The sequence below is a fragment of the Numida meleagris genome, chromosome 4 (assembly GCF_002078875.1).
Source record: "Numida meleagris isolate 19003 breed g44 Domestic line chromosome 4, NumMel1.0, whole genome shotgun sequence".
In the NCBI taxonomy this organism is placed as follows: domain Eukaryota; kingdom Metazoa; phylum Chordata; class Aves; order Galliformes; family Numididae; genus Numida; species Numida meleagris.
The window spans coordinates 71,122,892-71,134,596 of record NC_034412.1 but is presented as its reverse complement, the minus strand read 5'-3'; the positions used below and the strand labels follow the sequence as shown (position 1 = coordinate 71,134,596).

Genomic DNA, 11,705 nt, shown 5'->3' with positions numbered 1-11,705 from the left:
GGCGGCGCCGGCCTGCGGGAGGCAGTTTCTCTCGTGGCCTCCAGGCCCCGGGGCGGAGCGGGGCCGGAGCGAGGAAGGCGGGGAGCGCCTCGGGGGCTCGGCCGGCGGCTGCGCGGCCCTGCGGTGTGCGCGGCAGGGAGGGATGGGAGCGGGAGCGCGGCTCCGCGTTCGCATTGTCAAGGTGATCCGTACGGAGTGACCGCGTCTGCAAAGGCTGCGACGGAAGGAGGCTTCTCCGGAAAGGGTGAGCGCGAGGGCAGGAAAACAGAGGAAGTGCAGAAGTAACGCTCTAGCAGCTAGCGCTGTAACGTTGGCAGGAGTGTTGCTTCTGAAGCCTCTGGGGAAGAGGAAGGCGAAGTGTCGGTTGGAGCGTTGCAGGTAGGATGAGCGCTCCCGGCAGCGCGTATCCCGGCCTGCGCGCAGCGCTGCGAGGAAGGCGGTGTGAACGGAACGCAGAGCCGGGCGCTGCCTGCCTGTGGCTGCCTGTGGCCGCCCGGCCCTCACCGGGCAGTGCCGGCCGCGAACCCGCCGCCCGGCTTCGAGCGGCCTGCTGGGGGCTGCCCGCCTTCCGCAGCGCGGCTCGAGAAGAGCTTGCACCGCGCTGTCAGACGTGGAGTTTGAATTGGCATCACGGGCTGCCCAGTGGGCACCCCATCCCTGGAGGCTCTCAAGGCCGGGTTAGACGGGGCCCTGGGCAGCTGAGCTGATGGGGGGCAGCCAGCCCACGGCAAGGGCTGGAACGGGGTGGGCTTTAGGGTCCCTCCCAACCCACGTCAGTCTGTTGACTCCATCCTCGTGGGTCTCTTCCAGCTCAGGATGTTCAGCGTGTGATTCTGTGACTATGGCTGCTCTTGCTGTAGCCAAGCAAGCATCCCTATTTGTCGTCATCTGTGTACCGACTGGACATCAGTGATTGAGCTTTGGTGACATTTAAAGAATGAAAAAAGCTTACCAAAGTTTATTTTTCATTACTCTTTTTCTGTTCACCACTTTGTTGAAAAGTGCTCCACTGGCTATAGTGAAGTCATTGTAAGTTAGTGAGGTTAAAGCTGACAATGAATTTTGTCCAATTTTTTATGTCAATAGGCATGATTTTGATAAAGGTGGAGCACAGAGGAGATTGTTCTTAAGTAGTTTAACGTTTTCTGCTTCAGGTACACGTGCCAAATGAAAGACAGCATTTTGGCTAGCTGAAGATAGAAAGGCTGTGATTATCATCTTTTTAACACTGAAAGAAAGGAATTTATGGGTCTGTTACAAAAAAAGGTTTTGAGTCATCATCTGAGAAGGAATAATTTACAAACTCATATATTGTAAGAAGAGAGTTTGTTTTAGAGGCTTGTGTGTTTGCTTTCAGTAAACTTCGCTGGGGAGGTGATACCTGATACTGTGCTGGACAGCAGAGCTTGGCCAAATGAGCTGATGTTTTTCAGCAGATAAATATTTTTGTACTAAGCCCCCGTTGCTTACATGCTGATGGGGGGGAGTGCTCTCGTGCATGTAAGCAGAAGAAAGCCTTTTTTGTTGCAGCTCAGGACTCTTTAGCTTGTATCAGTGTTTAGGATTAGCTTCTTTGTATTCAAACGTTTAAAATTTTATTCTTGGTTAGAGGGTTCCACTGCCAAGTGAACACGCAGAGGGGAAAAAAAGTTTTATCATACTGCTTGATGCAAGATAGGGAGCATGAAAATTTCAATCATCAAACCTCCGCCTTCCCAGCACTATTAAGTGAGGGAGTTCTGGCAAGTCTCCTGATGAAACGTGTTGTGATCTGTCTCTGTTCGTGGAGATGTTAACTTTCTTGGCCATCTCTGGTCAAGCACGTGAACAGCAGCTTTGTTTTGGGTCTGCTTTTGATTATAGGTATCTTAATCTTCATAAGAGTAAACACTGATTATTCAGGGAAATCTGGAATGTGCTGAGCTGGCTTGAACACTGGACAGCTTTAGAGCTGGTGTTCAACAGTCTGTACGGAAAAAAGCTTATGAAAAGTCGCATAAAACTTTAATGTGGCTGAGATGCAAAGGTTCTGCAAGGAAATCCTGACAAATTTTTAAAGGATTCCTCTTTCTCCTGAGCGCTCATAATCGCTCAGTTTCTGCCTGAAGATTTGAAGAGTTCGGTTCTTAGTATTTGTATCACAAAATTGCTTGTTTGCTTGAGCATCATACTGTAAATAGAAAACAGCTGTAACGATAGCAATATAAAGTTGCTTCTCCCCTGTTTGATTGCGGTAGTGGTTCTCACGTTCCAGTAGTAGTTTGCACGGTGAAGTACTGCTTTAATAATCAGAGCAGGTGCTTCTTGTGAAGTGACTAGCTATTAATTTGAGGTAGGCAGCAGCCAGTAACTAGTTAATGATAGCTAATACTGCATGGGGGGTGTGTAGTTAAAAAGCCACGCTGAGCAGTGTGATGTGACGGGAGAAGCAGAGAGCTCAGCACTTCCAGGAATTACATGTTCAAGCCTAATTAACTGGTGTTTGTTTCGTTTTGTCTCCCCCCTGCTTACAGAAGGGGCCCTCGCCAGTTGCTCCGGTTCATCTTGTCAATGAAGAGTCAACTGACAAGACTAATTTGGGCTTTATTCATGCGTTTGTGGCTGCTATATCGGTCATCATTGTATCAGAACTTGGAGATAAGACCTTCTTCATTGCAGCCATCATGGCAATGCGATACAACCGTTTGACTGTACTGGCTGGTGCTATGCTTGCCTTAGGACTGATGACGTGCTTATCAGGTCAGCCTTCATGTTGTTTTGTTTTGTATGTTTAAAGTACTGGATAAATCTGTATTTATTAGAAAACCTTAACAGAAATTAAATTGAAGGCAGTAGGTTAGCAGGTATGCGCAGTCTTCTGTTTTGTGTAGATTTTGAAGGTTTTTTCTGGGGACTGTGGCATTAGAGTCTAAACTCTAATTAGGTGTTCACACTCCCTAGACACCTGTATGCTTTTAAGGAAAAGGAATGGAACTGGGAATCTAAGCAATCCCTTAGCTTTTAGATTACTTTATTCCCTTTTATTTTTAGCTCCTGTTAAATTGGCGTACCTAAAGAGAGTGTAGGGCTGAGGTTTTTTTCTTCCCAAAGTGAAAGATGCTTAATGTGATGTCAAATTTCCCTTGACTGATTTGTATCTTTGTGTGTGTAGCTGGCTGGAAAAGCGGAAGATTACATTTTGTCACAAACCCTTCTGATGCATGGTACAGAGCAAAGAGCTGGAAGGGAAGTGAGGTGTCAAGTGGCACACGGGGAGCTGTAGCTTTGGGTGCTTACGTAGCTGTAACCATAGGCTGGAACAGCCTTTAGGTATATCAGATGCAGCGTGTATTTGGTTGTATGTGTGCTCATTTCTAAATATGCCCACTACAGAAATACTTGAAATAGTGTTCAGTGCGTTATATATGCTGGAAACAGCCTCTTAACTGGTGTTGGGTCTCAGTGTTGATCTAAGTGTCTTCAGATGTCTAGCTTTTGTGAACGCATTGCTGCAATTATTGTTGCAGTCTTACAGCAGTTTCCATTTATGCTGTTCATTATGATGGCATTGTAAGAGTTTCTTCCATTGCTTCCTTAATAACACCAGTCTTTGAGTCTCGTTCCACTTTTGCACTGTGTGCTTCGTTTAACTTTATTTAGTATCAGAGGTAATGGTGCACCCTGTGGCCTCTTTTCTACCTCTGCCCGTTACAGCTCTGCCTTTTTCTATACAAAGTCAATTTATTTCCTAGCTTAGCGTTCCCAGCTATTTTTTTCCTGTTCAGAAAGGAGCTGGGATTTTCCCTTTCTCAGCCCTTGTTTCCTAGAAACTGTGGTTAGAACTCCCTGGAGTTGTTTTGATTTTGCTCCCACCGTGATTTCATGAATTCCTGCTCATTTAAATTCTCTGGATCCAAATAATCAGTATGTGGGTCTTGTTTTTTTGTTGTTGTTTATTTTCAAGCTGTGCTCAGAAACATTTTGCCCTTGTGACATAACAAGCTGCATTATCATTCTGATTATTTCATTGTTTTTGTGCTTTGTATGTGGCAAGTAATGCTAAAAACCATTCTGTATACTGCTGTATTTTCATCCTCTCAAAAGAAATTTCTATTCTTCTGTTTTATTTGGCTGTGCAGTATTATTGTTATTCATCTGCGTGTGAACTGTAGCCTGATTTTATTTTGGCCTGATAATCTTACTTTTGGTAGTGGCAGTGTGGATGTAAGCAAGGAAGGATGGACCCATACGTTAACATGTTTCCACCTGGCTCATGCAGTATAACAATGCGGTCCAAACAGCTGTGAACATTAGGTGTGAGGTTTTAATTTCCTCTTGTTTGCACAGGCCTTTTATGTCCATAACTCTGATTTTTGTGGAGTAGTCAGTCTTGGGTACACATTTCTTCTTGAGAGGTAGTTTTGCCTTAGTTTGATTACCTTCAATACCCATAAAGGTAGATGCACTGGGGAAGTAGTTCTTTAGTCTTTGAGTGAGACTAGTGCTTTGAAATTAAAGGAGGATTGAAGTTGGTGGAGTGTGGGAGAGAGAGAGAGGAATAGTAACTTTCAGATATTTGCACTTGGCAAAAGAAGAAAGGCATGAATTCAGGCAACTGGATGTGGCCGTGTCTAGTAAATTTATCTCATAGAAAATCTCATTTTGCCTTTATCTGATGAAGAAGAACGGTCTGAAATAAATGAAAAAATGGATGGAAACAGATGCCATCCAACATACAGCCATGTAAATAAATAGAATCAACTGATGCAATACTCCATGACCAATCTAACATGATTATAGGTGAAATCTCTTGACGTGCTTGGAGAAAAGCAGGATTTGTGTAGACCTTAAGTAGAAAAATAAATTTGCTTGGGCTGATATGGGAAAAATAATTAAATTCATTCTTATTTTTGAAATCACGCATTTGTTTTCTTTTCAGTTTTGTTTGGCTACGCCACAACAGTTATTCCTCGTGTGTATACATACTATGTGTCAACTGCCCTGTTTGCAATTTTTGGCATCAGAATGCTTCGAGAAGGCTTGAAAATGAGTCCAGATGAGGGCCAGGAAGAGCTGGAGGAAGTTCAAGCAGAAATTAAGAAAAAAGATGAGGAAGTAAGTCATAAACTCTCTCTGTGAATTATGGCTAATGAAACAGTTACGGCTTTGAAGTTGTAGAGCAGCACTGTGTTTCATTTTGGGGGTGTTCAGCCGTGGCTGCAATTAATAAGAGTCTAACACAACAAATATGTGGTCAGCTGGACAGAAGGGGGCATTCAGAGGCTGTTTCAACAGATGATTCCAGATCTGTGGCATATCCTGCTTCCCTGGAGAAAAGGGGTTTTCCCTGTAGAATTTTTTATTTGTTTTTAATTGTGTGTACTAACAGACTTTATTAATATTCTGGTCCACTTCTAAGGAATGGTAATCTTGGTTTTGTAAGATTTTTTTTGGATCAATTTTATCCACTCCTAATTTGAGAGCCACCACTTTTGAAGAAGGATTCCTGCTTTAGAATAGGTGGGAACCAATCTGTCATTTGAAACTAGGTATCATTCCTGTTGTAACTGCTATGTGATTGCAAGATTTAAGAGGAACAACAGTTGGAGATTAGAGGTGATATTTATATATTATGTTAAACATTCAGTATATTTAGAAAGTTTTAAAAAATACCGTCTAATATACATAATGTGTTAGTAATGCACAGTCAGTGGCTAATAATGTTCCAGATATTAAATTAACAGCTTTACAGTTTAAGAATTTCATTTGGATTGTTTTGTTGACATTTCTAATCTCATGTATATTTTTTAATTCCTTTGTCTCCTACAGCTTCAGAGAACTAAACTGTTAAATGGACCAGGGGATGTGGAAACAGGATCAACTGCCACTATACCTCAGAAGAAATGGCTCCATTTTATTTCTCCCATCTTTGTACAGGCTTTTACTTTAACATTTTTAGCAGAATGGGGTGATCGTTCCCAGTTAACAACCATCGTCTTGGCAGCCAGAGAGGTGAGTGCTGCGGAATGCCCCCTCTTCTTTTGCTCTCCTTGGGTTGTCTGCAGGTAGGTAAAAGAGACAAAATACCCTTGCGTGAGGTGTCACATTCACACCTGCTGCTTTATAGTGCCTTACTTAATGTCACAGCTGTGCAGAGACATGAAAATAAATGCATTGAGGCTCTGCATATTATTATAACTATGGTCACGTGATTAGGACTGCACGGGCATTTCTGAAAACAGTTGTTTGATATCGTGCGGCTGAATACAATTATTTGATCCGGTGTAAAGATAAGAGATGTTACAGAACTACTTTTTCTTTGATCTGTGAGACAATACAGCTTTAACGCAGCAGATCTAAAAAGAGACCTTAATCCTAGCAAATTTAAACCTGTTAATAGGATGCTGCTTTTTTAACAATCTCAATGAATTTGTTGCACTGTGTGGAACTAAAATTCTGAACTGCTGTGCAGTAAGCAGTACCATAAATGAAATGATACTCAGCACGATGAGTGTATATAGCAGTAATACACAGAGAGTAGTATACAGAGTGTATAGAGTAATATACAGAGTGTATATAGCAGTAATACATTTACAGGAAAATTAGGCTTATTAAAAGGCTGACTGTAAGCCTTCAGTAGTTGGCCCGTGTATTTTTCTATGCATTGAGATCATTTACATCTTTTCCCTAGGACTCATGCTTCCTTCAGTGCACTCTCAGACCTTCCCTGGGGATAAGTCAAGGCTGCATAATGAAGGAGGCTGTAATCTGTAGGAAACTTTTGCCTTTATTGCAGTGAAGGTGCTTAGAGCCAGTGAGGCAAGGAACAGGTGAGAGAGGATGATCTCATTGTTCAGGCAGCTACATGCCATCTTGGCAAACTAGGAATTACTATTACTGCCCCCACCAAAGTTTCTGTATGGTGCTGGAGAAGTTCCTTAAGCCCATCCTATCGCAGGCTGACTTCTCTTTTGCATTTTTCTGAGTGTCCCATTAAGAAACACCTGTCAGACTCTGTGGTGCGGTCCGTGAAGTACTGAGCATTGCAAAAGAAGGCTGTGGATGTTAAGCTTTCACCATATGAAATGCTTGCATAAGTGCTACAAAACCAAGTACTTAAAAAAAAAAATGAATTTGAGGTGTCTCTGTCTTCTTTTTTCATTCTATCTGTGGGATTATTTTATACTGCTTATGAAAAGTATTCAGATACCTTACTAAATAAGTACTTCACAAAGAATAATTTACATAGCGAGAATATTACAGAAATACTTACAAGGAGAGAAATTTTACAGGGATTGTCAGTAGTGTGGTAAGTCAACTGTGAACTATACATTCTTCAGTGAGAAGAAAATACTCTGACTGCTCGTTAAGTGAGTAGTAACCGTCCTGTCACAGTGAATGAAACATGGTTTCTTTGGAGGAAAAACAGGGATAATGTAAACTGTCTCAGTGCGTACACCAAGAGAAAGATTTAAGTCTGTCTTAATGCACCTAATCCTGACAACAGTCCTTAAGAACTTGATTTTACACCTTAGTAGTTTTCTTTGTGTAAGAAACATTCATCTGCCTAAGTATTTGGAAAGGGAACTGAAATTCTATCACATCACACTAGGCTGCTTTTCTTGGCTGTATCTGAGCACTTCTACTGAAGATGCTGCACTCATGGAAGAAGTCATAAATCATTCTCTCCGAGGGACAGCAGTTGGCAGTGGAGTAGAATGCAAGGCCCACCCTTTGCCAGTGGGCTGCTGTCAGCATGGAAATGAGGAGTTCCAGGAATATTTGATTCTGTTCCCAACTGTGGAGGCAAATGTGTTCTGCTGGCACAACTCTACCTTCTTCCTGGGTTTCTTAGTAGTTTTCTGTCTGTTCTTTGTCCACTATTGTGTGGCTTCTCTCACTAGCTTGTGCTTCTGGTTGTCTTGATCAGTCAGTGTTGTGTGTTCCTTATATCAGATCATTTCCTGGACAGTTTCTGTTTCATAGAATCATAGAATTAGCTAGGTTGGAAAAGACCTACAAGATCACCTAGTCCAGCCATCCACCTACCACCAATAACCCCACTAGACCATGTCTCCCAATGCTATATCTAAACGTTTCTTGAACACCTCCAGGGACAGTGACTCAACCACCTGCCTGGGCAGCCTGTTCCAGCGCCTGACCACTCTTTCACAAAAGTAGTGTTTCCTAATGTCCAATGTTTGTATGTTAAAGATTTCATGAATTCCTCATGAAGTGAGGCAGTAGGTTTTTCTCCTCTGAGCTGGAAGTCTTGCTTTGTTTCCTGAAGGAGAGATTTGCAGGACTTAACTCCACCTTCCCTAGTTCATCTTAATGCAGCAGAAAATAATTGCCGCCTTCATCTGTCATTAAAAATTTTTTTTTTCCGTTTCTGCTGCTGAACTGTTCTGTTTTATGAGGTGTTTAATATATGTGCTGTAATTTGTAAGCAGATCTCAGAAACTTGAGACTACTTTTTGTAGTAGATTTGTTACTGTAATGAGGTGAAGCTCATTATGCAGTGTTGTGTGAAAGCTGTTGATGACAATGCATTTTGAAAGCAGTTTATTATCCTCTGGACTTAAATTCTACAAAACTTCCCTCTTTGGTTAATTTTTCTATTGGGGGACCAGAGTATAAAGCACAAACTTGTTGAGCTGGACAAAGGAATTGGAATGTTTTAGCTACTGAAAGCTTTCATTTGCGGTTCTTAGGTTTACTAATGTTTTCAATTCCTTTATGGTTAAGTTGGTGTTCTTCCTGCTGGTGCGTAGGGTTTTCCTCAACAGCTGCCACCTTCCGATTAGATGATACTTAATGAAGTACAGCAGAGTGATCTCTGCATCTGCCTTTAACCACCTGAAGATGCTTCTTGGTTGAAACACCCCACATACTCCGATATTAGTCAGGTTTACATTAAGGCTGTCTTACTAGCTGAAGTGCTCTGTTACTGTTCTTTAAGACAGTGATAGATACTGGAGCAGAGTAAACGCTAGGTAGTGTTCTGCATGCTTGATTCTGTGTAGCCAAGGAGCCAAGCTATGGTTGCATCGTGGTAGGAGGTTGTTGCAGAACTAGCAGGTTTGCCGTTGCACTGATGCTTCCTTTCTCTTCTGTGTTTTCTCCTCAGGATCCTTACGGTGTGGCGGTAGGAGGAACGGTGGGACATTGTCTATGCACTGGTTTAGCAGTTATTGGAGGGAGAATGATAGCACAAAAAATTTCTGTTAGGACTGGTAAGTGAAAACTCATTCCAACTGAAAAATGTGTTCATGCTGGTAATCACAGAATCATGTAATGTCTGTGATGACAATGGTTGCCTGCTTAGGAAGAGTGTTTCTCGAGACTTCTGTAAAATCAGTTCAGTGTTTGAGCCTGTGTTTTGTGCAGTTTCAGAAAGGGAGGGGAAGGGGTAAACGTCACTGGAAAAGGTGAAATGTGTTTTCTGTCTTGTTTGTTAAGGCGATAGATGATGAATTGCTAATCTAGCAATAACTTATGTGCCATCAATAAGCCCAGCATGGATCTCTGGCGATAGGAATAACCTTCTTAGGTTAGATCAGAGATCCATCTAGCCTGTTACCTTCTTTAGAGAAGGATGGGCCAAATGCAGTGATACTGCCCCAGCTTCTAGCAGCTTCTGGCCATTGCAAGCAGTAAATGGTTTTAATACCCGCTCATTCAATATAGTTACCTGAATTGTGCTCAAAATGCTAACCTGCAATGTCGCTCTTAACTGGCGGCTTGCTCCAGCTTGATAATATTGTATCTTAATCTTTTTCCATGTAGCCAAATACTCAACAGTAGGTATCAGCCGCAGCTTCACGCCAGCTGAAGTAATACATGTGGTCCTTTCCGGGGTCCAAAATATGTCTTTGTAGATAAGATTAAACAGTTGGGTGGTGTATGGGCATCCTGACACTGAGCTAGAAATAGCATCCACTGCTTCCCTGTTTGCAGCATAAGTTTTAAAAAGATTGTTTGGTAATCAGACTTCTTAACAAACAAACAAACATCTTCCACGACACATTATAAAGATATATTTATTTAGCTTTCTCAGTGTCTAATTCATTTTTGGTTTGTTTTTTCCTTTTCAGTGACAATCATAGGAGGCATCGTCTTCTTAGCTTTTGCATTTTCTGCACTATTTATAAGTCCAGACTCTGGTTTTTAAATATTTTTCATCGCTGTGAAAGGACAAGGATCGGAAGCATCTAGCAGCTATCCTTGTGTGGTTTTGTATATAAATGTACAGAATTATAGTTAAACAAGCACCGAAGATGAGACACTGAACTTTTTATAGCAAATGATTGGTGGGATTGACACGTTTACGGACAGCTTCTGCTGGTGGAGATCAGTTTGCTGTCTGGTTTGTATGTTCTGTGGTGCCTGCTACCTTGGTAGGATTTGCTTGGTTTTCTTGTTTGCTGAACCTGGCTCAACTGAGTTTTGAGAATCTACGTCCATAAGTGTTGGAGCTTCCTTTTTTTTTTTTTTTCCCTCTGTTACACATGACCACCTTTCCTGTTGCTTCAAGAGTTTACTCTTAGGCCTTCTCTGAAGCAGTCCAGAAGTGTTTTGGTTCATATTGCTCAACAAAGTGTTAAAGAGATAACAGCTGACTCCTGCCTCCAAAGCCTTTGGTTCCAGGATGTGCCTGAGGCTGCATAATGTAAGCAACAGAAAAAAACGGGGAGTGGTTCCTATACCATTTAGTGGCTGAGCCACCAACAGAAAACCTTATAAATTTCATTTAGAGGGCAAACTTCTTAATCAGGGATTTTTATCAGGAAATTGTGTGATGATTAACAGCCTACCATGTTCAATGTGCAATCTGGAGCTAGTAGTATTTGACTTTTTTTTTCCTCCTTTTTTTTTCTTTTTTTGACTTTCAAAACTTTATAGAGTACGTGGAAAGTAATAAAGTGGTCCAACGTAACGGTGTTTCATTCCCAGGACTGAACAATAATGGAATCTTTAGATTTAGATATGTTCATATTTTTCTTTTTAGGAATAGAAATGTAATCTGGAGGAGCATTAATAAAACATAGTGTCTCAATTTGAGTCATTTTCAGTATTGTTTTTTGGCAGTTCCCATAATTCCTGCCACAGGGGTTAAAGTGATGATTTATTTAAAGCTTACTAAATTTATTTTGGATACTGTTATAAATGCCAGTTATAAAAACGTTGAAAATGTTGACGGCTTAAGATAGTGGGATGCTGAAACATGTGCTTCTCTCTGCTGTTTGGTAACTATTACATTCTGAGCTAATAGCTTAAATAAGACATTAAGAGCTATTCAGTAGCAGTTCTGTAAAGCAGAAGATAGAGTTTCTAATATTATCTATCTGCTACTTTAGCCTGAAGCTAAAGTAACATCCAGTGCTACAAATTTGATTGTCCACAGAGGGTAGGAGGCCTCCTCTTGGATTTTGCTGCCAAGAGAAACCCCCTAATGCTGAGGTTCTCAGACTCTAAAGATTGCAGCTGCTTGATTCCTTTTATGCAGAGTGGTATGTAAACAAGTTGCAACTCCAGGCTCCAGGTCTAAATGTTCATGTCCTGACCTGAAGGAAGGGTGCTGCTGGCAGTACCATTGTTAACTGCTGAGTAATGCACTGATCTGTTCAGTTTTGAACCAAGCATTGCAACCAATCGCAGCCTCTTCTTTCCCACACCCTGTAAATGCCCTCTCTGTAGTGTGTTTAACCTCGTACCCGCAGGGG

The 11,705-nt window shown here is 41.8% G+C and overlaps 1 protein-coding gene across 1 annotated transcript; it reads left to right on the top strand.

The window, feature by feature from the left end:
- On the top strand, positions 2,514 to 11,043 carry TMEM165 (transmembrane protein 165; the record flags this gene model as incomplete). The annotated part of the gene is given in 5 exon segments (XM_021393725.1): positions 2,514 to 2,739; positions 4,919 to 5,094; positions 5,809 to 5,991; positions 9,110 to 9,215; positions 10,077 to 11,043. Coding segments are annotated over 5 exon segments (618 nt in total). The 3' UTR covers positions 10,154 to 11,043.